Source organism: Panulirus ornatus, chromosome 29 (genome assembly GCF_036320965.1).
Source record: "Panulirus ornatus isolate Po-2019 chromosome 29, ASM3632096v1, whole genome shotgun sequence".
NCBI lineage: Eukaryota > Metazoa > Arthropoda > Malacostraca > Decapoda > Palinuridae > Panulirus > Panulirus ornatus.
The window spans coordinates 8,396,692-8,419,332 of NC_092252.1; the positions used below are offsets into that span (position 1 = coordinate 8,396,692).

The 22,641-nt window shown below is 41.7% G+C and overlaps 2 protein-coding genes across 8 annotated transcripts in view; one reads left to right on the forward strand and one right to left on the reverse strand.

The window, feature by feature from the left end:
- LOC139758056 (N-acetylgalactosaminyltransferase 6-like) overlaps window positions 1-15,776 on the reverse strand; it is a 41,279-nt gene extending 25,503 nt beyond the window's left edge. Inside the window, exon 1 of one of the 3 annotated variants that reach the window (XM_071679121.1) lies at window positions 15,685-15,776. Coding sequence is in view for 1 of the 3 variants with exons in the window: in XM_071679118.1 (XP_071535219.1) it covers window positions 7,146-7,352 (207 nt within the window). In the remaining 2 variants the exon portion in view is untranslated. Of the gene's footprint in view, window positions 1-7,145; window positions 7,542-13,591; window positions 13,676-15,684 lie in introns of those variants that run through there. The other 2 variants (XM_071679120.1, XM_071679118.1) reach the window with 2 other exon arrangements.
- The window catches only part of l(2)gd1 (lethal (2) giant discs 1), a 206,530-nt gene that overhangs the window by 156,547 nt on the left and 27,342 nt on the right, over window positions 1-22,641 (forward strand). Inside the window, exons 1-5 of one of the 5 annotated variants that reach the window (XM_071679116.1) lie at window positions 14,218-14,354; window positions 15,179-15,269; window positions 16,709-16,841; window positions 18,522-18,625; window positions 20,724-20,983. In XM_071679116.1, the coding sequence (XP_071535217.1) occupies window positions 16,718-16,841; window positions 18,522-18,625; window positions 20,724-20,983 (488 nt within the window). In that variant the 5' untranslated portion in view covers window positions 14,218-14,354; window positions 15,179-15,269; window positions 16,709-16,717. Of the gene's footprint in view, window positions 1-14,149; window positions 14,355-15,178; window positions 15,270-15,756; window positions 15,913-16,070; window positions 16,119-16,708; window positions 16,842-18,521; window positions 18,626-20,723; window positions 20,984-22,641 lie in introns of those variants that run through there. The other 4 variants (XM_071679117.1, XM_071679114.1, XM_071679113.1 and 1 more) reach the window with 4 other exon arrangements.

The following is a 22,641-nucleotide window of genomic DNA, read 5'->3' on the forward strand; positions in this document are numbered from 1 at the left end:
AGGAACCTGTTCCGGTTCGATGACCTTTGAGGACCAGTCACGTGCTCCCGTCTCCTGATGCGAATTCTCAAAGACAGATCAATAACACCACCACCACCTCTGCAACTCACCTCTGCCCCGTCGTGTAAGACTTACGTTTTCCTGAGCAACCTTGGTAGCAGATATCACGAACTCTTGATGAATCGTATTTAATTTCTTATCACCACAGCATGACCTCGGTCCCTCGAGTATGCTATCAGATTCCTTTCATACGACAGTTTTATTCAGTTTCCGCAAAAAAAAAGGAGCATTAAGCTGGCATTCTCACCCTATCTACAGTATTATGTAACAGTACATCTTAATCTTTTAATCTCGTGTCGGACTGCTGTACATTAACCTGGCAGGAGGCCGCGTCCTTTAACTGGAGCAGATTATGGACGAAAGGAATAGGAAGGTGGCGCCCCCCCCCCCCCCCCTCTCCCCTGGGATCCCCTGGATCACTGCCGGTTGGGTAGACAAGTGTTGGGGGAGGGATGACAACAAGTGTATGACTCCATAAAACACCTGTCTGCCCGCCTACCAGCGTGACGTCCACAGCAAAGTACACAGGGAGGAAATATAAAGGAGACGAAGACATAACAACTTTATCAGATACAGGATTATCATTTCTTATATAAACACATGGACCTCAAGACAGAATATGCGACAGTCTGGTGACAGAACAGCTAAGTGGGACGTAGGAGTGAGGTGGTGGGCGGGACAACCCCTTATTATGATTCTAGACGCCCTCTGTCGTTTAGGGTGGGGAACCCATAAGCTGCAGCCGGCATCTTGGAGGAGGAGGCTCAGCAGGAGTGGCCTCACTACGACAATGCTGGCGACGCTTATGGTGATTGTGATGACTGATCTGGTGATGTTGGCGCTGAGGTGTCTGTGTTGGTGGTGGTGATGTTGTCGTTGTGTTGATGGTGGTGGTGATGTTGGCGCTGAGGAGTTTGTGTTGATGGTGGTGGTGACGTTGGCGTTGAGGTGTTTGTGTTGGTGGTGGTGGTGATGTTGGCGTTGAGGTGTTTGTGTTGATGGTGGTGGTGATGTTGGCGTTGAGGTGTTGTGTAGATGGTGGTGGTGATGTTGGCGTTGAGGTGTTTGTGTTGATGGTGGTGGTGATGTTGGCGTTGAGGTGTTGTGTAGATGGTGGTGGTGACGTTGGCGTTGAGGTGTTTGTGTTGATGGTGGTGGTGATGTTGGCGTTGAGGTGTTTGTGTTGATGGTGGTGGTGATGTTGGCGCTGAGGAGTTTGTGTTGATGGTGGTGGTGATGTTGGCGTTGAGGTGTTGTGTAGATGGTGGTGGTGACGTTGGCGTTGAGGTGTTTGTGTTGATGGTGGTGGTGATGTTGGCGTTGAGGTGTTGTGTAGATGGTGGTGGTGACGTTGGCGTTGAGGTGTTTGTGTTGATGGTGGTGGTGATGTTGGCGTTGAGGTGTTTGTATTGATGGTGGTGGTGATGTTGGCGTTGAGGTGTTTGTGTTGATGGTGGTGGTGATGTTGGCGCTGAGGTGTTTGTGTTGATGGTGGTGGTGATGTTGGCGTTGAGTTGTTTGTGTGTTGGTGGTGGTGAGTGCATTAGTGTGAGGGTGATGGTGTCATGACAGTGATGTCTTAGTGTTGGAATACTTGGTAGTGCCTGAGGTTGTGTTAGGGTGGTGGTGCATACAATATTTCTGTGTGTGTAGGTTACAGTAGCGGTGGTGGTAGATAGTATGTAGTATGTGATTACCATAACAGTGATGAAGGAGGTATGGGAAAATGATGATCATGGCGTGTGTCGATGATAGTTGAGATGATTATTATGCAGATTATAATGAACCTTCGAACGCGACTGTAATGCCTTTAAGGATGATGGCATAACACTTAAAACAGCGGGTTTTTTTCAAACCTCTGTACGTCCCACGATCATTATGTCGAAAAAAAATCCCTGGTCCCATCACGACAAAAAAAACAGAACTCCATATGGTTAAATGCTTTATATTATTCATCATTGATTGGAAAGTTAAGGCGATAAAAAATACAGTGATTCTGATGAGGTTAGATTTCATAAATGCTGTACTTATGAACAGTGAAAAAATCGAATTTCAAGAATGGGACTGACTCGGTAATTGATTAGTATGAAAGTTGAGGTTGCATTTTACTGGTGACCATATGAATCCTCTAAGTAATCTTTGATGAAACAGCTACTGAGAGAGTTGCTTCGAGTTGAAGATGGATTCTCCCATTCGTTTCCCCTACTTACCGTGGTAGGGAATGAATGCTCACAAAGATATGTAGAAGTGTAATTTTTTTCATTAACAGATTCAATGGCATGTTGACACTCTGCCTTCACTTTAAGCTAGAGAGTGTATACTCCCTGGAGCAATATCCTTGTAATGTCAGACCAGTAAAAGAAAAAAAGAATGCAATGCATCGCATTATCTCGATCAACTCGTAAATATTTTTTTTAACCAGCGCCCCACCTAGATGCCTTTTCCCTCCCGCCAGTGATAACACGTCACACCGGTTGAGGGAAGAAGACTGCTCCAGGGTGATGAATAACCTGTCCGTTGACCTAACTTAAGGGTCAGGTCAAGAAGCAAGGCCATATTACCCAAACGGTCGTTCCGTCGTTCTCAGGAGGCAAGCCGTGCTGTCGTTCTCATAGGTCGTAAGGTCGTGTGCTCAGGGATCTTATTACGTAGTCGTGTTCAAGGGGTTCATGACCTCGGTGGGTGTGGAGCGCCGCAATACATAATGATACCCAGTGGGAAAAAAAAAAGTCCACGTGTCTTAGGTGACCCGCAACTCATCCTCACTGGATCACGTAGCGTTAAACAGAGCAACTAGTGTTATCATTATTCCGTCATAATAACAATAACGTATTTATATAGTCCAATATCTCGTCATTATTGTTATTTCCTGTGGATAGATCTCCTAAGTTCAATGAAGGAAAAGCATTACGTCATTTTAATTTTCTATTACAAGTTCTAACTCTTTGAGAATCGTAGGTTATAAGCATTGTGTAATAGACAGCCTTGCGATGCGCACCGCGGTGTGCGCAGCAGCCTCGCGTGGTGTTCACCATGCACGCCCGTAGGTGCGGCGATCTGGGGGGGGGGGGGGTGCGGGAGTGGGAGGGTAGGGATTGGCCGGGTGGGGGAGAGAGGACCGGGATCGGGTGGGAGGGACACGGGATGGGAAGGGGAGAGGCGAGGGAGCGTCATCCCGAAGAACATGGGGAGGAAAATGAAACGTGAGTATTTTTCACTCTCTTTTGTAGAAATGGAAATAAAAGGATTAGTGGAAATAACGAAGAGAGGGGGAAAACAAGATTAAAAAGGAAATATAAAACTACGTAGAACGTGCGTTCCCGGGTGCGAGAATGTGTCCTCTAATAACACGTCCCCAAAATAAAAATAGAAAAAAAAAAAAGAACAGCAGCTGCGGGAGCAGAAGCCTCGGCCAGGCACGTAGGTCCCAACGCGGGAACCTTAACACCAAGCTTGGTGTGACCTGCAGACAGCGCTCCGGGCGGGCGGGCGGGCGGGCGGCTGGCCGGATACACACACACACACACAGACACACACACACACACACACACACTAGCGATATCCATTCTTTGGGGCTCCACTATCAGCTATAAGAATTAATGGGACTTTATTATCTCGTATCGTTATGCAATCCTCTATTTTTTTTTCAATATTCATTACAAGGAAGACTTCAGTATCTCAATATACGGGTTACATCAAATATTTGGTCCACAGATCTCCATGCTCATGGCTGTTTGCTGTCTGTGTTTGTAGTCTGCGTCGATATTTGCACAGGAGTTCATTACTCACGAATTTAATGTTGTCCGTTTTGTGAAAAGAAAAGAAAAATCGCGACAGCGTAGATTTTTAACGAAACGCATTCGTAGGTTTCCATTATATTCACATATAATGTGTATTAGGCGTGGATATCTGAATATTACATCAATATTCGAGGTCGCCGTGAGCTGTATAAATATAGCAGCAGCAGCATTTGTCGATTGCATGTTACCTTGATATTCAACGAGAGCGTCAATACTCTTGCAGGTGTGTGCAGTATATGTAATCTTTTTTTTTTTCGTGGGGAGGAGCCGCAGGTTCCGGCCAGTACAGGTGGCACCAAAACACATTCAGATCAATACACAACTGACCGACCCAGTCACGCCGTCAACTGTCCCTGTTAATTACTTATACGATTCTTATATTCGCATTGACTCCCAGCTTGAACGACTGTTTCTTTGGTTTTGTTGTGTTATCACGTCAAGTTTTGTGGAATATCTACGTACAGCTGGTGATAAATGAAGATTTAGCATGTGGATATCTAGCGTGTGGGAGGTCTGTTACCCAAAGATCTGCCTTGTGTGAGGAAGTCTGACGTGGAGAGCTAAACTTTTTTTTATTTGTGTTTGGAGGTTTAATTTTGAGGGCATGGTGTATGAAGGGTCAGATCAGCGGATTTCTAGTGTGAGGAAATCATTTTTTTTTTTTTTGCGTGTGTGTTTGTTGGCCCTTCCATCCGGCACGCGGGAGAGTTCGTAGTAGTAGTAGTAGTAGTAGCAGCCTAGCCGCAGTCAACTATACGAGGCAAGCGAAGTCTGTTTACTAATTTAGCGTTGACACGTTGCTCGGAGTTTGCTCAGGGATGGCCATGAACTAACTTAACTCGTCCCGATAACCGGAGGTATTTCACTGTCTCAACATGTGAGCACCAGCGAGACCGAGTTGAATGCGTTCGATTTGTCACGCTGCTGCCGCCGCTATATTATCATGGCCAGTGGTGGCGTGTGATCCAATTAGTTCAGCTCTGCTGCACGTCAATGTCTCGTCGCTGCTGGCTGGGTCATTAACAATAACATCAAACTGAAACATGTAATAGTTCGACATTGTGTATTGTTTTATTTTGCTGATCTGTTCGTATGTGTGTGGGTGGGTGGGTATGGTACATTTACAACAGCAAGTACTGGAAACGTGAGATTCATTCGTAAATGACAACTTGGGATCAAATCAACTAAACACAGAAAGCTAAACCTATGTGATACTGGATGAGAGAGAGAGGGGGGGGGGGCTCACTTTTCAACTGGAAAAAATGAATAAACTTGTGATTCTTGGACCATGCGTGGTAGGAGAACATACACATTCCTTTCGGTCAAGAACACGTGCACATACCCCTCCAGTCTCACAGGTTGTGCATGATATTAATTTCCGCAAGCACTGAGTGACTCTGTGCTTGTAATGCTTGTAAGGAATTGCTTTCGTCGGTGAATGTTGATGTGGCGTGCTAGCCATAACAGAGGCTTGCATTAAAGATTTCAACAAGACCAAACTTTGCTGTGTATGAAAGGTATATCATTTCTGATTTGTGTGACAGTAAATAGTCAACGTCATTATTTGACTTCAAACGTAACATTCTTAAGTGCAGTCGAAACATCCCGTAACAAAGTTGAAGAAGACAGAAATTTCCATCAATCTCATTTGTTAACCAGTAGATGAGAGCACGTGTGATTTGAAGAATAAATGGGAACGCTTGAAATTATCTTTGGAAAAAAAAATGAAAACTGTCCCAAACGCAGCTTCTCAGACTACACTACACTAGTACGACCGAGAACCGAGCCCCTTCTTCCCTTGAGTTTTTCGTATCCTTTTCCTCAACGCGCTGCTAGAACGCTCCAACGAACCCACCTCCCTCCTTCTATCAAATTCTTTACCTCCCCCTTCATCCAGTAATCAAGAGGGATATTAACATGATTTCTATCCAGTCACCTGGGTCCACAAGCAGGGAAACACTTGAATAAAAAAACCTGGGAAGATTTCGTAATATATATATATATATATATATATATATATATATATATATATATATATATATATATATATATATATATATATATATATATATAATACAGCCCACGAACATAATTGGACAGACTCGAAAGGGAAAACCCAATTGTCACGAATAATTTAAGTAACTGATGATTGCAATATCCTCTCTCGGTACTACAACTCCTCCCACCCCTCTGGTGGTGCTCGAGTTTAACGAAGCGTCGCTCTGTGAGGAGGAGGTAGGCAGAATACGTCAGTACTGCGCGTCCCGATAAACACACTAAAGATGGAGGGCTTACGTAACCATCAGTATTTCCGAAAGTGTCTTCACGGTTACGTCACATTTTGTGAAGGCTATTGAAGTGTACGGGAAGGCGCATTTGTACGCTTTCCTTCAGGAGAAACCGATCATGGATATAAGCCAACGAGGCCTTGTCTTCGTCTGTTCCTGGCGCTACCTCACTTAAGCGAGAAATGGCAAACAAGTATAAGTATATATGTGTGTGTAAGTGTGCGCGTGTGTGTGTGTGGTATTCACTAACACATGAAATGGTAATGCTTACTGATTATTCAAATGACCCCAAGGCATGTAATAGTGACTGATTTACACAAATTATATATATATATATATATATATATATATATATTATATATATATATATATATATATATATATATATATATATATATATATATATATATATATATAATATTAAAGAAGTGCTCATTTATGAAGACAAATATCATATTATCAAAGACCGTGATAACTCGTTATCTTCACTACCATCACATGTCTTCTGATCTCTGCTTTTATCATCCTTCAAAATCATTATCACGTTATTAACTTCCTCACCGCCACTTTCCCACCGTAGTATATTTACTAACTGCATCAACCCATCACTACAAATCACTGTATTACCAGCATCATCTTTAACAAGTCTCCATCACCTGATCATCCCTATCACATGTTGTCCAACTTCATATATACACACTACATCTGTGATCCAGCTGCACATAACACAATGCAGTCCTCACGGTGAAGCACTAGGACACTGGAGTCCAAGATTAATTCGAGGGACAATGGTCCAGTACATACTATCCAGCGACGCTGATCAAGTAAAATCATTTTATATCACTTAACAAATCTAATCATTTATCACTTACAACAGATTTAATCATTTATCACTTACAACAAATTTAGAACTCTGATATAACTCTGACACTGAATACGTGATAGAGTAACAAAAAATAACACGTTTACAGTTTTCTTATAACGAAATTATTCTTACACTCTTTGTAATTTGGGCAATCGATGGAAGCCTTGCTGTACGTGGTGACACGACGTCGCTGTTATCAGTGTTGCCAGACTGGCTGGCTATACCACACCTGCTGCTGCTGGGCCCGCACCGGACCTCGGCACTCGGGTAGTCCACGCCTGCACACACCTGCGCTCTAGGTTCTCTGTATTGCCACGACACCACTTCTCCCGAACACATACGACGGGTATTCCCTGATCTATAATACACGGGTATACATGCACACTGGTTCTCAAAACACTGGTGGAAACCTGTGTTGTGGGCTGAAACACTGGTTCACACACCCATATGTGGCCTGAAACATTGGTTCACACATCCGTCCCTTGATAAAGCAGTCAAGTATACTAGCTATGTGAAATTTATATGGTTTAGATTTCACGAGTGTACATCTGCCACACCGTGCTGTACAGATAGGTAAATGCCGTCGTATTGCCTTTTCTTCTCTTCTCAGTTTTCTCTTCATCACAGCATTCCCAAGAACCCTCCAGTAAACCTCATGAAAATTCTTCAACTCCTGAAACCTGTCTCTTGAGTTGCTAATCAAGTAATATATGCCAGGCTTTATCTCCAGCCACCTGAACCTTGGAAGCCATCTACAGTTTGGTCATGTTTGCTGCGAGCGATGATCCCCAGTCACAGTCATGTACCTTCTAACTCTGTCCACTGGCTTTGTTTCTATGTCACTTTTCTCTTATGTTCTCCGAGTACTGACTGACATTATTATTATCACTGCAGTCAGAATTTTGCCACCAAAAGGGGAAGAAAGAGTCATTTTCTAGATATCAAGAGTCGACGAAAATTGATAACGGCGTAAAACTCGTACCCACTTCATCAAATATTAGCTTTTAGGGATAGATACAACTTAAGATGGTTGTAAAGAAACGCTTCCTTAAAGCTCCAGGGAGCAGTCACCTGGGCCCTACTGCAGGTGAGAGTTGGGGACTACAGCACTGAGCAATGAGGTTATGTCCAATCAACCTGCGGTTCCCCCCCAAGTCCCACACAGGAGCCGCTACTTTCTCCCACAGGTTAATCCTGCCGGGGACGTGATACATCCAGTGTGATCAAGTGAAAATGTAAACTCCGCGCTTGCACCTCAGGTGACGCAGGTGTTTGACACAGCAACTCTCGCTCTCTTTTCTTCTCTTAATAACTCCGTCTTGGATGACTAACTTTCCTTTACCCTCTGATGACCGTGTTACTAATTCTATATTCTTCCTTATATTCTCTTTTTGCAAGTCCAAAAAAAGAAGCACTTCACTTTCACTGGGCACGAGGAAGGCGTACGTACCAGAATAGCATCCATCCTCGTGTTTTTATGGAGTGTGCCACTGAACTAGAGCTTGTTCCTCCTCGCATATTGTACATGGTTGAAAAACAAGACTTTCTTACTCCTTGTAAACATACATTGGTAAAGCCTGTCCCATTGAAGGGGAACAGTTCTAACCCCTCCAATTATTGTCCATGTTGTTTTGACTTTCGCCATATCCGTGAAGATGTCGAATCTCCGCCCCTTCTCTGATCACTAGTATGGCATCCGTAAAGCAACATGCAACGGTGATATCACTTTCCCTCTTATCCATACTTGCTCATCATCTCTCGAGAGACTTTGGAGAATCTTATGTAGTTACTCTTATTAAAGCTTTTGACAGGGTATTGCGATGGGGTTCTCATCTACAGACTCCTCTATCCTGGCTTTTCGTTCCTGAATTTGTTGCCTTATATGTAGTTTCCACTCTCTCCAATTCATCTCCGTAATTTTTGATGGATCAACGTCTCCCTCGTTCCTTATCAACCAACAGCCGTGTCTCCCAGGCTTCTCTGCACTTCGCCCTTTCTATTTTTTATTTTTATTTTTTCAAAGATAACCTAATGCACCTGTACACTGACGATTCAGCGCTGCATTTCTCCACTTCCTTCAGATCCGCTTCATCTTCTCTCTTGAAATTCGTCTCGGCACAATTTCTTTTATAAATTATGATCTGCCCCCTTTTTAAAGGGCAAAGTTTCTACTTCCTCCGGTTAGGCCTAGACTCTGTGTGGAATTTTATCCGTGAGTGGCACCTACAACAACACAAAAACATTCAAGTGTCCCATATAATGACAGTGAATTGTTGAATTAAGAAGTGAATACCAAAATCGAGCTTGTACTTGAATCTACCGTGAAATCAACTTTCCTGGTGAAACTCTAGTAGAAGCCCAGTCCTAAATTTTAGGTGCTTTGATTTGAAAAAGGTTGCACAGTGGATCCTCAGATCTAAAGAAAAAAAAAATATAGTCGCAACATTTTCGTAAAATCAATCACCTAACAAGTGGATGTTCCCATTGATCTAACAGGTGATACAATTTCCACGTCAGTCACATATTGTCTACACACATACACACACACACACACACTCGCGCACAATGGCGCGAGGCGTACACCAATTAACAACGCTGGCTGGCATCCAGGCTGTGAATATGCCCAACTGAACCAAATCGATGGCCGCACCAAGCGCTGTGACATATTCGTCTTAAGCCTCGCCCAAACGTAACGGTTTCTGTCAGCAAACAGACTATGACCTGCAAGGTGATCTCAGCTAGGATAGAGACTGTGTCGGGCGACAGTAGGCCAGGGAGAACGATGTATGCAAAAAAAACAAAAAACCTTAAAAATCACCTAACAATTAAGCTATTTATTCAGTACTACAAAACGAAAGATTGAAATAGACGAATTTGCTGCCATCGCCTCCCATTGCCGTACTGATTGAAAATGAATTGGCTTCGTTGAAGCCGACAAACTCGCTTTATAAAACAAATACACTACACAAATTGAACCCATATTGCGTGATTTTAACGTACTTTAATTTCATTATGTACAAAGTTGGCGATACATCTGCAGCACAGCTACTCCCGCGTCAGCGGGCTTAACTTAAACTGTAACATTATCTTGATTAGTTATCAGCTCTACGAACACGTTTTTAACAGGTCAGCTGTAAAATATTGTAGACACAAATGTTATTTTGTTTAGGCAAGGGATATCTTACGTGTTCATCTAAAATACAGTATCAGACATTTCTCATTTGCCTGCTGACTGAACGTTCTCACATGAAATTATGAAGTGGATTATATACCACATTGTAACCTATCGTGATGCCAAGACTCACCCTTGCTTATATGTGCTGACTTCTGCCTCTCATCCCTGCTTACGTGTGCTGACTTTATCGCATCTTTACTTACTTTACGTTGACCGTGCCATATCTCAACTTATTTTACAGCTCTGACCGCTCCATATCTGTCCATACTTTGCTGTACTAACCGAAGTAAATTTCACTCTTTGATGCATTGACTTTGCTACATCTCATCGTACTTTTATGTGTTGCCTTTCACATCTTACCCTTCTGTGATGAGTAACGTCATATCATCCTATTTCAATGTTCTAACATACCACACCTCGTTTTCATGTGCTGGGCATGTCACTACAGCACATCCCTCTACAGTGATGTATTAACTCTAAATCTTACCTTTTAAGCACGACGGTATAGCCAAAGATTTGTGCCGACGTGCTCAAGGGGTTAATCGAGCCACTTCACATTCAACATCAGTTGAATAATTTCAATTTCACCCTCAACATCACTTGAACCACTTCACACTTAACATCCAGTGAACCCCTTAGCACTCACTATCACCTGAACCACTTCACCAGTATCAGTTGAACCAGTTCCTACCTACCCGTCACCACTGAAGTACTTCATATTCATCGTTGGCTTAGCCACATCACACAACATCAGCCCCACCACTTCACATTAGTAATTGAACTACTTCACGCTCAACATCAATAAAATGACCTCGGCCAGAATTCGTTTGATGCCGACTGTACCACAGTATATTTTATATCAGTGAATTAACTAACCTAGAACGCGCCCTAACCTCAGTAGCCTAGCTGTAAAAATTTTACAGTACTTAGATGCATTCAGTGCACTGCATTACAAAATCTAGCATTATGGGACTTTAACTTTTCCCCCTAACACCATCCATCAACGAAATAATACACTTAAGACAATAAGTGTACCATATCACATCGCAGTTTTCACCTCGTTCTGCAGCCTAGCATACTGCCTGCATCAGTTGAGTAAGCTCTGTTACGCTAGAACCACACCTCATGTTAATGTGTTATATGTACCGTGTTACACTGCTGTATGTTAAAGTTATATTTGTCTCATCCTACTATAATCAAATTCAAGAACACGCCATTACGACCTATGAATACAACCTTTGGGTAAGTTGGCATGACCTTTCGGTTGACCCCTCACTGGTAAGGTAAGTAAAATCAAAATTCAGCAGACTCATCTTGCCATATATGTATGACGTAGGAACAAAAAAGTATTGGAAAACAAACTGCCTCAATTATTACGAAATTATATTTGTGCATTTTCATATACTTACATGTATATACACATCAAACACTCATGTGTACAGTCGAATGAATGTACGATCATGTGTACAATCGAGAGAGAAAAACCTAACTCCTCAGGGTCAAGTTAAAGGCCAGCCATCATTCCCCAAAGGTCGTATTGGCGAGTTTCTAGTGTTGTGCAGCATTGCTGAAAAGTTTAATCTCTTTGCAGAGGTTAGCCACACAACTCTGTCCAGTAGCGTCTGCACCCACGCTGTGCTTGATATTTAACTGTATTTAGTAAAATGTGGGCGAGCTAGCCTTTTCTCGCTTCTTCCTTGTGAGAGAGAGAGAGAGAGAGAGAGAGAGAGAGAGAGAGAGAGAGAGAGAGAGAGAGAGAGACCCATTTCATGTAACTATAACAAATTGTGCCGCGAGAATTCATTCTTGGTGAAAAATTCATTCGTATGCTGTACATTCTTTTTGATTTGGCAGTTTTCCTGCAAGTTCCACTAGTCTGTTGTAAAAAAAAAAAAAAAAAAAAACTTCCACTTCATTATTTAAAGGCAGATGTGAAAACGCATTCAGACGAAAAGCGAAATCGAATGCACTGTTTCTTCGAGAAGAGTTAAACGTATTATCCCCGCAACCAATCATGACATGTCCACATGAACAGACTGTGAGAACGCTGAACCACCTACTGCAGCGCACCTCATGTGGCGAAGTGGCTACCTCTTACCAGGGGAGGACCGACCATCACATTCCACAAACCTACCAACATAACTTCACACAGTTTCGAGTCTGTTCATCGCCACATTCTGCAGACGAACATACATATTGTATCATAAACGAAACTTCGTTTGCTGGTGAAAAAAAAATAAGAAAACGAGTGAATGAGGTTTGTTTTAAAGTGATATTAAAGCGATGTTAGATCGCTATCAGTTGTCACCCCTGAGTGGAAACTGAAATACCAGTCGTGGACAAAATAGTTGTATACAACTGAGGGCGTTAGGTATGCTGACTGGAGGATTGGTCTTCACGCCAGACAAGTTTTAAGCTCACTTATTTTCACTTGGCCGGACCCCCAACGTAAAGTTACCCCGCTTCAATTTTGTTGCCAATCAAGGCAGTTTTCTTTTTTATGTCACGGTGTGGACAGACGTGACTCCCAGCTTCACAGTTAGGCTACCTTGACGTGGTGGAAAGGGTTTGCATGTCACCAAACACGTTGCAGTATTGACTGGAAAAAATACATTTATATATCCCCAGCTTGTCTGGTATCATGGAAACCATTCATGTGAGGACTTCCTTAACTTCACCGAGCAAATTGAATCGGCAACCGATACACTGGGGTTCTTGCTGCTTGAGTAAGGCTGGTTTCGTGGCGGTAATGGTGCGTGATGTTGCTCTTCTGGTGATAATGTTTGTGGTGTGGCGGGTTCCACTGTGCTGTTGAAGATGTGTTTTGTGGTGTGATGCTGGGCAATCGTGGTGTGTTGTGGCGTACTGCGTGAGGTGGTGTTGGCGTTTGGTGGTGCTGATAAGCGCACTGGTGGTAAGAGTGTATTGGCGGGATGTTGTGAGTGTTGTGGCACTGTTGGGTCATGTGTGGTATGGTGTTAACGGTAAATCGCGTCACTGTTTAACGCTGTGTGCTCCTGCACTGTGGCGGCAGTGTCTAGTGGTAGTTTTTGTGGTGTGTGTGTGGTACTGGTATATATTGTGATGGTGTCTGGCAATGGTAGTACAGTATCGGTAATGTATGGTGGTATTAGTGAGTGTTCTTCTGTGATGCTGGTATGTGATGGTACTTGTGTGGTACGTGCAAAAGTATAGTTTGTCGTGGCACTAGGTTTTCAATCCTTAGCTTGCTATGGCTGCTTCAGACTTATAAGTTTTATTTCAGCTCACTGCAGACGTGCGAGTACAGACGTCCGGACCATCGCGCGAGTACGTTCAACAACAAATCTAATCACCAGCCTCAGCGTTCACTCAGTGCACCACCAACCACATCCAACCCGACGGCGGGGTGTGGCGTACATACCTCACGGGCACCTTCCCTCCCTCCTGCACATCACCACTGTACACCGGGAGAACGTTTGGACGACTGGAGTGTCTGGTCTGCCAGGGGTGTGAGGTGAGGGGTGGCGCCCGTGTGTGGGTGGTGCAGGCTCCTCTCCCCCCCCCCCCACCACCTCGCCTCGTAAACCTGCCCACCACCCCACCTGAACTTCCCCCCTTCCCCCAACCAGCCAGCCACAACACCATCCTTATCTCCATCAACCCCCACTTCCTCCCTCCTTCCGGCAGCCCCATTTTCCTCCCTTCCTCCACCCGCCCCTCTTCCCTTCCATCAGTAGCCCCTCTTATCCTCCACAAGATCCTCCTTCCCATCACCAACCACTCCTCCTCCCATTACCAGCCCTTCTTCCTCTTATTCTCCACCAGCCCCTCCTTCCTTCCAACAGCCCATCTTCCCTCCTATCACCAGCCCCTCCTCCCTCCCTCCACCAGCCCTCACTACTCTCCCTAACCCCCGGCACTCGTTCATCTCTTTACACTGACACCCCAAACGCAATAAGTTCTTCTTGTCTGGTGTGGTACAATTAAGAGAGAGAGAGAGTACCTGCCCACGAGTACCCACGACGAGATTTTGCTACAGTGGCAGGGTTTGCACCATGGATGTCCCGAAAAGGCATCTGGCACAAGAAAGAACATAGTGTCAAGTGTCCGGTGTGTCAAGGGAGGAGTGGATGACACCGAGAGGACAAGTGACACGTGACACAGCAGAGGTGGTTGTTACCAAGGTAGGACTGGATGAAACTGGCGTGAGCGAGTGATGTGACATAACACATGTCTACGTTTCAGGGAAGGAGAATGAGACAAACTGGGGTGAGTGACATCGCACAGGTGACAGAGGTGCCTGGTGTCAGAGACGAATGACACTGATGGGTTAGTAACGTGACCCGGGAGATAGAGGTGTCTGGGGTCAAGAAACTGATGGCACGTGGAGGGGTGATGAACGTTACATAGGAGCTAGAGATGTCTGATGCCAGGTGACGAGGGAGACAGGAGCACAAGGAACGTGACGCAGGAGATAGGTGTCAGGTTTCAAGAAGACAAGTGACACAGGGAGGGACGATGAACGTGACATAAGTGTCTGTCAAGGGCGAGTGACGACATATGTTTCAGATGTGGTAAGGATAGAATATCATACAAGAAGCAAGTCTAGCGACGTATAAGTACAAACAAACCATAACTCGGTTAAATTAAAAAAGAATTCAAAGTATTTCTTATAAACTTGAAACGGCGGCACGAAACAAATAAACACACAATACTTTCGTTTATTATTTTCTTGATATGAAAGTGAGAATATGACAGACGTGTGATATTGGGAGAAACTGCCAAGCGACTGAGAGGTCACGAGGGCGTTGAAATGTAAGACCAAAAAGAATGGACGTGCAGATATCAGGCAAACAGGCATTTCAAAGCAGAGATAGAAAAGGAAGGTTAGTATTTGGACATGAATGACTTGTATTATGTTATACGTAAGCCACCTCTCTTGATGAATATATGTGATTTTTCCATATCTTCGGTATTAAAGATTGATCACCACCTCTTTCTCCCACAGGTATGTAAGGGAAATATTAATTTTAATCATGTGACCAAGACGAATCTTTTATGTCACCATCGCAGCTGAGTTTGCACTCCAGTTCTTCCAGGTGATTGTTTCATTGTGGATAAGCCTAAACCTTTGATATATACAAACGAAATTATTGATTTTTTCTTTTTAAGAAAGAAACTTGTCGTTTGACAGATGAAGATCAGATCTAAAAACGGATGATGACAATAAACAATAATAATGAGTCTTCCTGCCCGAGTACAACGATTTGGCACATTAGGCATTTACTTCTATCAGAGTGTGTGTTTCACAAATAGCACCAACACCCCCTACGTGTTGTAATCAAATCGTCTGGCACAGCAGTTTTAGACCCATTTGAACGTTGGGTTGACCACATATAAACATGACGTCATTGATAAACCACCTTGCAGACGAACGATCACGTATTTCTTCCATTTCATGTTTTCTCCGCATATCCCATATATTCATGAATCTTTAGCGTACGCAGCACTTACCAGATAAGTTGCAGGTCGCCGATATCTCACAGGAATAAGGGAGACTGGAACAATGTTAACCTTTCCTTCCACATCATAGGTGAGGCACTGCGCTTTCCGCTACTCATTTGTTCAGCCACAGCTGACAGTAGTAAACAAACGAGAGCAACGTACTTGCAGTGAAATATGTTCTCTGGACGAAAGGATGATAAACCTAAACGACCACGCAGGAGCGGGGGGCTTGCAGAGGTTGGTTATGTGTCTTTAGAGTAATCAATATGATTGTCAGTGCAAAAGGATAGATAACGGAAGGATTAAACGACTGATCAAATGATGTAAAAGTCACGAGACTCTATAGCTTTTAGGTCGCCAGGAACTTGCCTGACTTTATATTATCGGCATGAAGAGAGGTATCTGAATATATGCAGAGTAGATTTGTGCACTGCTTCCCAAATGTAGGTGTTAACTGTATGTTAGTTGGTCACAGGTAATTGTCATTTGTTCATCTTCACAGAAATACTAGTGCCTTACGTCATGTGTGTGATGAATCATGTTATTTGTTAAATTAGATTCCTTTGCGATATGCCCCTGTTGCCATCATAATTATGATGAGTACTGAAGGGCTTTCGTGTTAAGTATACCATATTATCATTGGTCGGTCATATTAAGTGCATGCACAGGGTTATCACTGTCTCTTTCCCACACTGGAATTTTCACGCCCATCTAATTGAGCTTCTAGGAGAAAGCGTGTCTCATGTAAGAAAATGCTCAGCCATTATATACAAGTTTATTCTCTCTGAATTTTGTGTAACTTAAGAATTGCCACATGTCAATATAAGGCGTATACCCATTTCATCCTTCTGTCCCTGTATTTCATATTTTTTGCTCCACTTTTTATTACATAAAAATGTTGTTAGTACTATATTTTTGGTTCTGCATGTTTTATTATTATTTTCATTATCATTATTATTATTATTATTATTATTATTACTATAGTGGTAGTAGAAGTAGACATTATTGATATGACCTTTTTTTCTTTTGACAGCTTGGATTGATGGATGTTCCAGACTTGGATAATTTGCAAGTGGGTGGTAATGACAGCGATGATGATTCAGCATTGGAAGCAGAGCTTCTGGCTCTTACTGGTGGTGGTGGAGGACATAAACAACCTAAAAAAGGTTAGGGTGATGAAAGTCGAATTTCTGATATTTACTCACAGAGCACAGCTCATATGTTCTTAAAACAAAGCTGTTGCATCCCCTTATTCTATGGAACTTGTTTTGTCCACTTAAGGGAAGGAAGTTGTTCGAACAACTTATTTGAACTCACCCAGTCCCCTTAAACAAGAATGTCAAGCATGTATGCTATTGGATGGCCCAAACTGGTTATAAAGATATGTATATTGTACCTAACTGGCCAAATTTTTTTGCTGAAATTAGTTTACTGTTCTGCACAAATTTTAGCTCCAGTAGTCTAATTGATGCATTGTCTGGTACTGTTTCTGTTCCACTATTATGATATCAGCCATCTATATTTTTAATTTTAGTTTGCATGACATACCATATTTACAGTGGTTAGGCACTTAGATTGGATTGTACTACCTATAAGAAAATTATATTTATATGTTTAGAGTGGTATTCAAGATCTGTATATATCATGTACTTTGAATGTATTAACTTGTCACCAGAGGAGTAAAGATTCTGGGTTTAATAGGGACATACCTTTTTGCACAATGTGTGACACGTGTGACCATTCAGAGTGAATGATTAGTCATCTTGACAGTGCTTTACCTTATACAATTAAATTAGTGCCTGGATATTTTATAAAGGTACCTAAGTTCTGGTTTACTGTACATAGGGTTACCATGCCGGTAGCTTATGCTTGATGAAATTAGGAATTACCATAATTGTTTTAATTTCCCTTTGCCTGTGAGAATCAGATGTACCATAGTCCTAGATTATTGTTTTGTACTTGTTATTAGTTTTCATCATTCTCTTTGAATCCTTTTTCTTTAAAATGCAGTTATTGATTTCAGAAAACGTAATAGCTTGGTTTTTATCAGATTACATCCGCAATGTTTGCCTGCTTTTCACACAATACTTTCAGAGCTGTATTGTTAAAGAATGTTAATGTTTTGGATATAATGGTAGAATTATGTCTCATTGTGCCAGTTCAGACTGTATTCTTTAGCTTAATATGTCTCATTTATATATGCTGTAATGAAGATGGAACATAGTAAAAGAAGGCCTTGATATATTGATATTCTAATAGGAAAGAAGCTTTATGAAGAGTCTTGGTAGTTGGCATAGTACCCAATCTATTGCCAGAACAAAATGTTGGGAGAATGATTAAGTTAACTTATTTTCTATTGATTGATATTAGAATTGTGCCTAAGTTGCAGGTGACATTTATTTTTTGCATTTGCTGTTCGAAGGCACCACCCATTTTATAAGTGCAGGGGAAGATTGAGACTTCATGTATTTCAGCTCATCCATTCCCAGTTTACTGTTTGATTTATAATTGCCCCAGGACTCTTGTCTTGAAATGATCCTGGTGTAACTAAAGGCCCTTTTTCAGGAACTCTCTACAGCCCAGGCTGCACTACTTCCGATAGCAAGGAAATGACAAACTCCTTTAGAATAAGTTCTTTGATAAGACTGTACTTCATTCATTGGTATATGACGATACAACCATGCAAATGGTGACTTTTTACTCATAAACAGAAGCAGACTGAGTGCGGTAATATATATACGTATATGTTCAGTGCTTAAAGGCTTAATTGTAGGCAAGGTATTGAAGATATGAATTTTGCCACCTGCATTATTTCACTAAGCTGATTACCATTTTCTTATCTGTAGGCAAACCTGTTGTGTCCCCAGAGGAATTATCTAAAATGGTGGCCGAGTGTATGCGAGAGGACTACAACGATGAACTCTCTGACGAAGATGACCCTGAGTTATTGGTATGTAGTGTCATGGAAAGCAATTACAGTTTAGTGTGCAAAACACAAGGAGACATAGTAAGTAGTTTAGAGACATGTAAATTTTAGAGTGTGTAAGATTGTAAAGGTTGCAGTTCCTCTAACCCCTAAACTCATAGACATGTACATTTGTGCTGGCTGTTAATTCAAAAGCATGTTTATGCAGTAAATTTTGCACCACCCTTTCAAAGTTTCCCACCAATCCTGGGAGTTTGCTGAGATGGCAGTGTTTGAGAATTATACCCCCTCAGTCAATCATCCTCCAACCATGCCAGTGATATTATATTCTCTTGTTTTTTCTAAGAAGGAAATTGAGCAACTTTTAGCTAGGTTTATAAGACCAGGCAGAAGATAATCCTAAATTGCTTTAGGAAGATGACATGTCATTGGATCACTTGGAGAGAGTTTATGACATGAACTCTTTTGGCATTGAATAGTGACCAAGATGAGGCAGTAAAAGTGGTTTCTTGTATAAGTTAGTATGTGTTGCCAACACATTTCTGACTTTTGACAGTGCTGCATCTGCTTATTGTTGCTGGTAATTTTACAAACTTTTATAATGCTGTTAGGAAGAAAATCATTGATCATATTGATTATAACGAGAAAAATTATAATATTGTTTAAAACATAATATCCAGTACTTAATTTTTAATTGTAGTTATAAGAAAAGATATTTGTAGTGGTACTATATGCTTAGGCCTTCCTCCCTCGTTTTCAGCACTCTAATTTGAAACCTCAACAAAACTCCTACACTGTATCAGAGTAGTGGACCAGATAAACTTCTGAAGTGATTTCTTCATTGTTTTATGGATATCTTCAAAACTTTAAGACCCTTTACCAACTTTACCAACCCTACTATACTCTCTACCGTCTCATGTCTTTCCCAATAACTATGACTTAACACATTTTAAAAGACAGGATTTTCATTTCCTCCAAAGTTTGTAAATGGTTTCCCTTATCTCTTCTTTTTAAAGAGGGAAGAGGACTACAGTTGCCCATATTTTTCATTTAGTCCTCAGTTTTCATAGTTTCAGTGATTCTTTAATGTTGTATTAATCATTTCTTAGGTTGTAGGGTCTGAGATGGTGTTTCATCTTCATCCTCAGAACTCAGGTATTCGTTTGTGGATACTTAATTTTTGTTCCGAGGTTTAATGTGTTTTGTGATAAATGCCATGAAGATCATGAGAAAGGCTGAAAGTTCATTCTCTTTACAAAATCACCCATTAGATTGGTAAGAATTCTTGTAGTTTTGGGGATATGATAAAATCAAAGAAACTAATATGTTGATTTGATATGTTTTTGGGTCACAATTTTCGGTGGAAGTCTGCCAGCATGACAGAATATATTGATATTAGAAGGAAGGAATTTTCACATGTTTGCTCCCCAGTAATCCCTTAACATATTTGTGACTAATATCAGTATCATACACATATATGCTACACATTGTGTAAGTTTTATCTATTGCACCAAGGTAGCATAATCTGCTGTACCATAAGAGCATTGTTGGGCATTAGTGCTGATTGAGAATATAAATCACAAGTGTGACACAATAGTGTAGCCCAGATAAATTTCAACCAAAGCTCCTCAGTACCTCCTAGAAGTGATAATTGAAATTACATATGGACAAAAAATGTATTGATATGGAATGGTTGTGGAGGACATATGGAAGATGATACCTTGTTTAAGAAGTTCTGTGGTATTATGGATGGTTAGAAAAAAAAGGTAAACCACAAGATAGATTTATGCTAAGTAAATACCTATGAGCTGGAGGCATTTCCAGTGAACATGATATGAAAATGGCTTTTGATTTTTTTTTTTTTTTTTCAGCACTGTGCAGTGAAAGAAATTGGTGTGTTTATTGTAGTGTGGAAACCATTGTTCATTTTAACACCTTCAATTAGATTTTATATGCATGGAAACAGAGTTGAAATGTTTGGTAGATAGATATTGATTAATGCCATCCCTGCTTGGAAATGGTGTTGATAAAATGCTGCTTTTAATAGATTTTGGCTTTGCAGTATGCTTATTGTTCTAAATCTAAAGAATACTTCACTATGACTTTCCCCTCTCATTTCCAGGCTGAATTATCAGCTCTTGGCCCAACAGATTGTGAGGAAAACATTCAGAGTTCACCTGTAGTTCCTGTTCGACCAGCTCCAACTGTTCCAAGTCAACCATTTCCAGTCAGTGATTACCGTAATCCTGAACCCATGGCTCCAAGGCAGGCACCGATGGTTGCAGGAAGTAACATTCTTGCTTTGCTGTCAGAAAGAATTGCCCTGTATGAACAGGCAGAAGCAAATGCAAAGGTAGCTGGTGAGACTTCAAGAGCTCGAAGGTTTGTTTCTGTGTGGTTGGATACATACTGGTTTTATTTTTATACTTAATCCTTCTACAGTGTAAAGGTTTTATCATTGTCTTGTATTTGCAGTTCCCATCCTCTCTTCTCCAGGTGGGATGGAGCTGGCAAGTATTCTCAAATTCCGGATATTACTAGTTGGGAGAATTTGGGTCCTGAATTATGATCACAAGGATGTTTCATGGTAGATTCTGTTATGAAACCAATATGGCTCAGTTAGGTTTTAGCACAACATACTGATTTAGTGTTGCAACTTGAATGTTTGAATGATTTGTGTCTTTAAACGTTGGAGTAATCTTTAACATCAGTTCATTATGAGATTCAAGTAAACCATTTAATGGTGACACTGCTGTCATTTGTCAACAAGCATCAGTAAGGACAATAGAACAGATTCAAACTGGCAGTAAACTGGCACACATCCCTAACACGATGTACCACAGAATCATCAGCAACCAACTCTGGAGGGCACTAAAGACCACACATGGCATACTACTCTGACTTTTACGCATGGGCACTTCTAACCCAAAATGGCATTCCCTCTTCTAAAGATCACAAACATTCTCATAAGACACTAATAGAAAATTAGTCATAAACCATCTGCAGCCCTAGACAGGACATTCATAAACTTCACCTTGAGACAAATGCTCACCCTCCCTTCACATCTGCTGACATTGAAAATTCAGTTAAAACATATTACCATACGACTGTCTCTGATAATGTACCAAATTTTCACATAAAACACTTCAGCCCAGATGCAGTTTAAGATCTCAAATATATCTTTGACTTCTAGATACACAGCAAAATTTTAGGTGATTGGAGTCTTTCCATCTTATTACCAATATTAAACTCGTCAAGCTCCAAACTCTCCCTCCTTCAATCACCCCATATCACAATTTTCATCACTATCCAGACTCCTTAAAAAACCTGTTTACAGGGGAAACAGAAACAATGTAACCCTCCCACCAGCCTCACAATTGTCCAACAAGCCATAGGCAGTTAAAAAGGCCTCACCCTCAGAACCCTAAAACTCTATAGTGAGGTTCCCCGAGGAGAAGTTCTTTCTCCACCACTTTTCATTCTTTTCCCGTATGACCCTTAATCACCTCCAGCAGGCAGCACTGTGAAAGTCTTCACATATGCAGACACAGTCACAAATCAAATCACAACACCCTGACACTACTCAAGCAGCAACAGACATGGAACATTGCATCACAGATATAACATGGGCTCTCTCATAATAGAATTTTGTGACCCCCATAGAAATCCACCATTACCTTCTTTACCTTGGACAGACAGGAAGCCAACTTGTTTTAGGTGTGTGTATACCCATATAGGAGTAAAGACTGGGCAACATGAGTGTAAAACTCTCCCTGGAACACACAAGGGGTAATCACAAGTAATGATCACAAATAATACCACACTTCTGTGACCTTAACTACTGCACATGGCCTGCCTCCTGTAAGCTGTGGGGGCTCCATAGAAGGGATTCAGGGAGCAGAAAAGTAGAAGGGATTCAGGGGGCAGAAAAGCGAGTTTTGAATATACTATTTAAGTAAACCATCATTTCTACCCATACCGATTAGTATAAACAAGGATTTCATTTCCCTGAATGAGAGTTGGGACAACTGCTCCCCAAA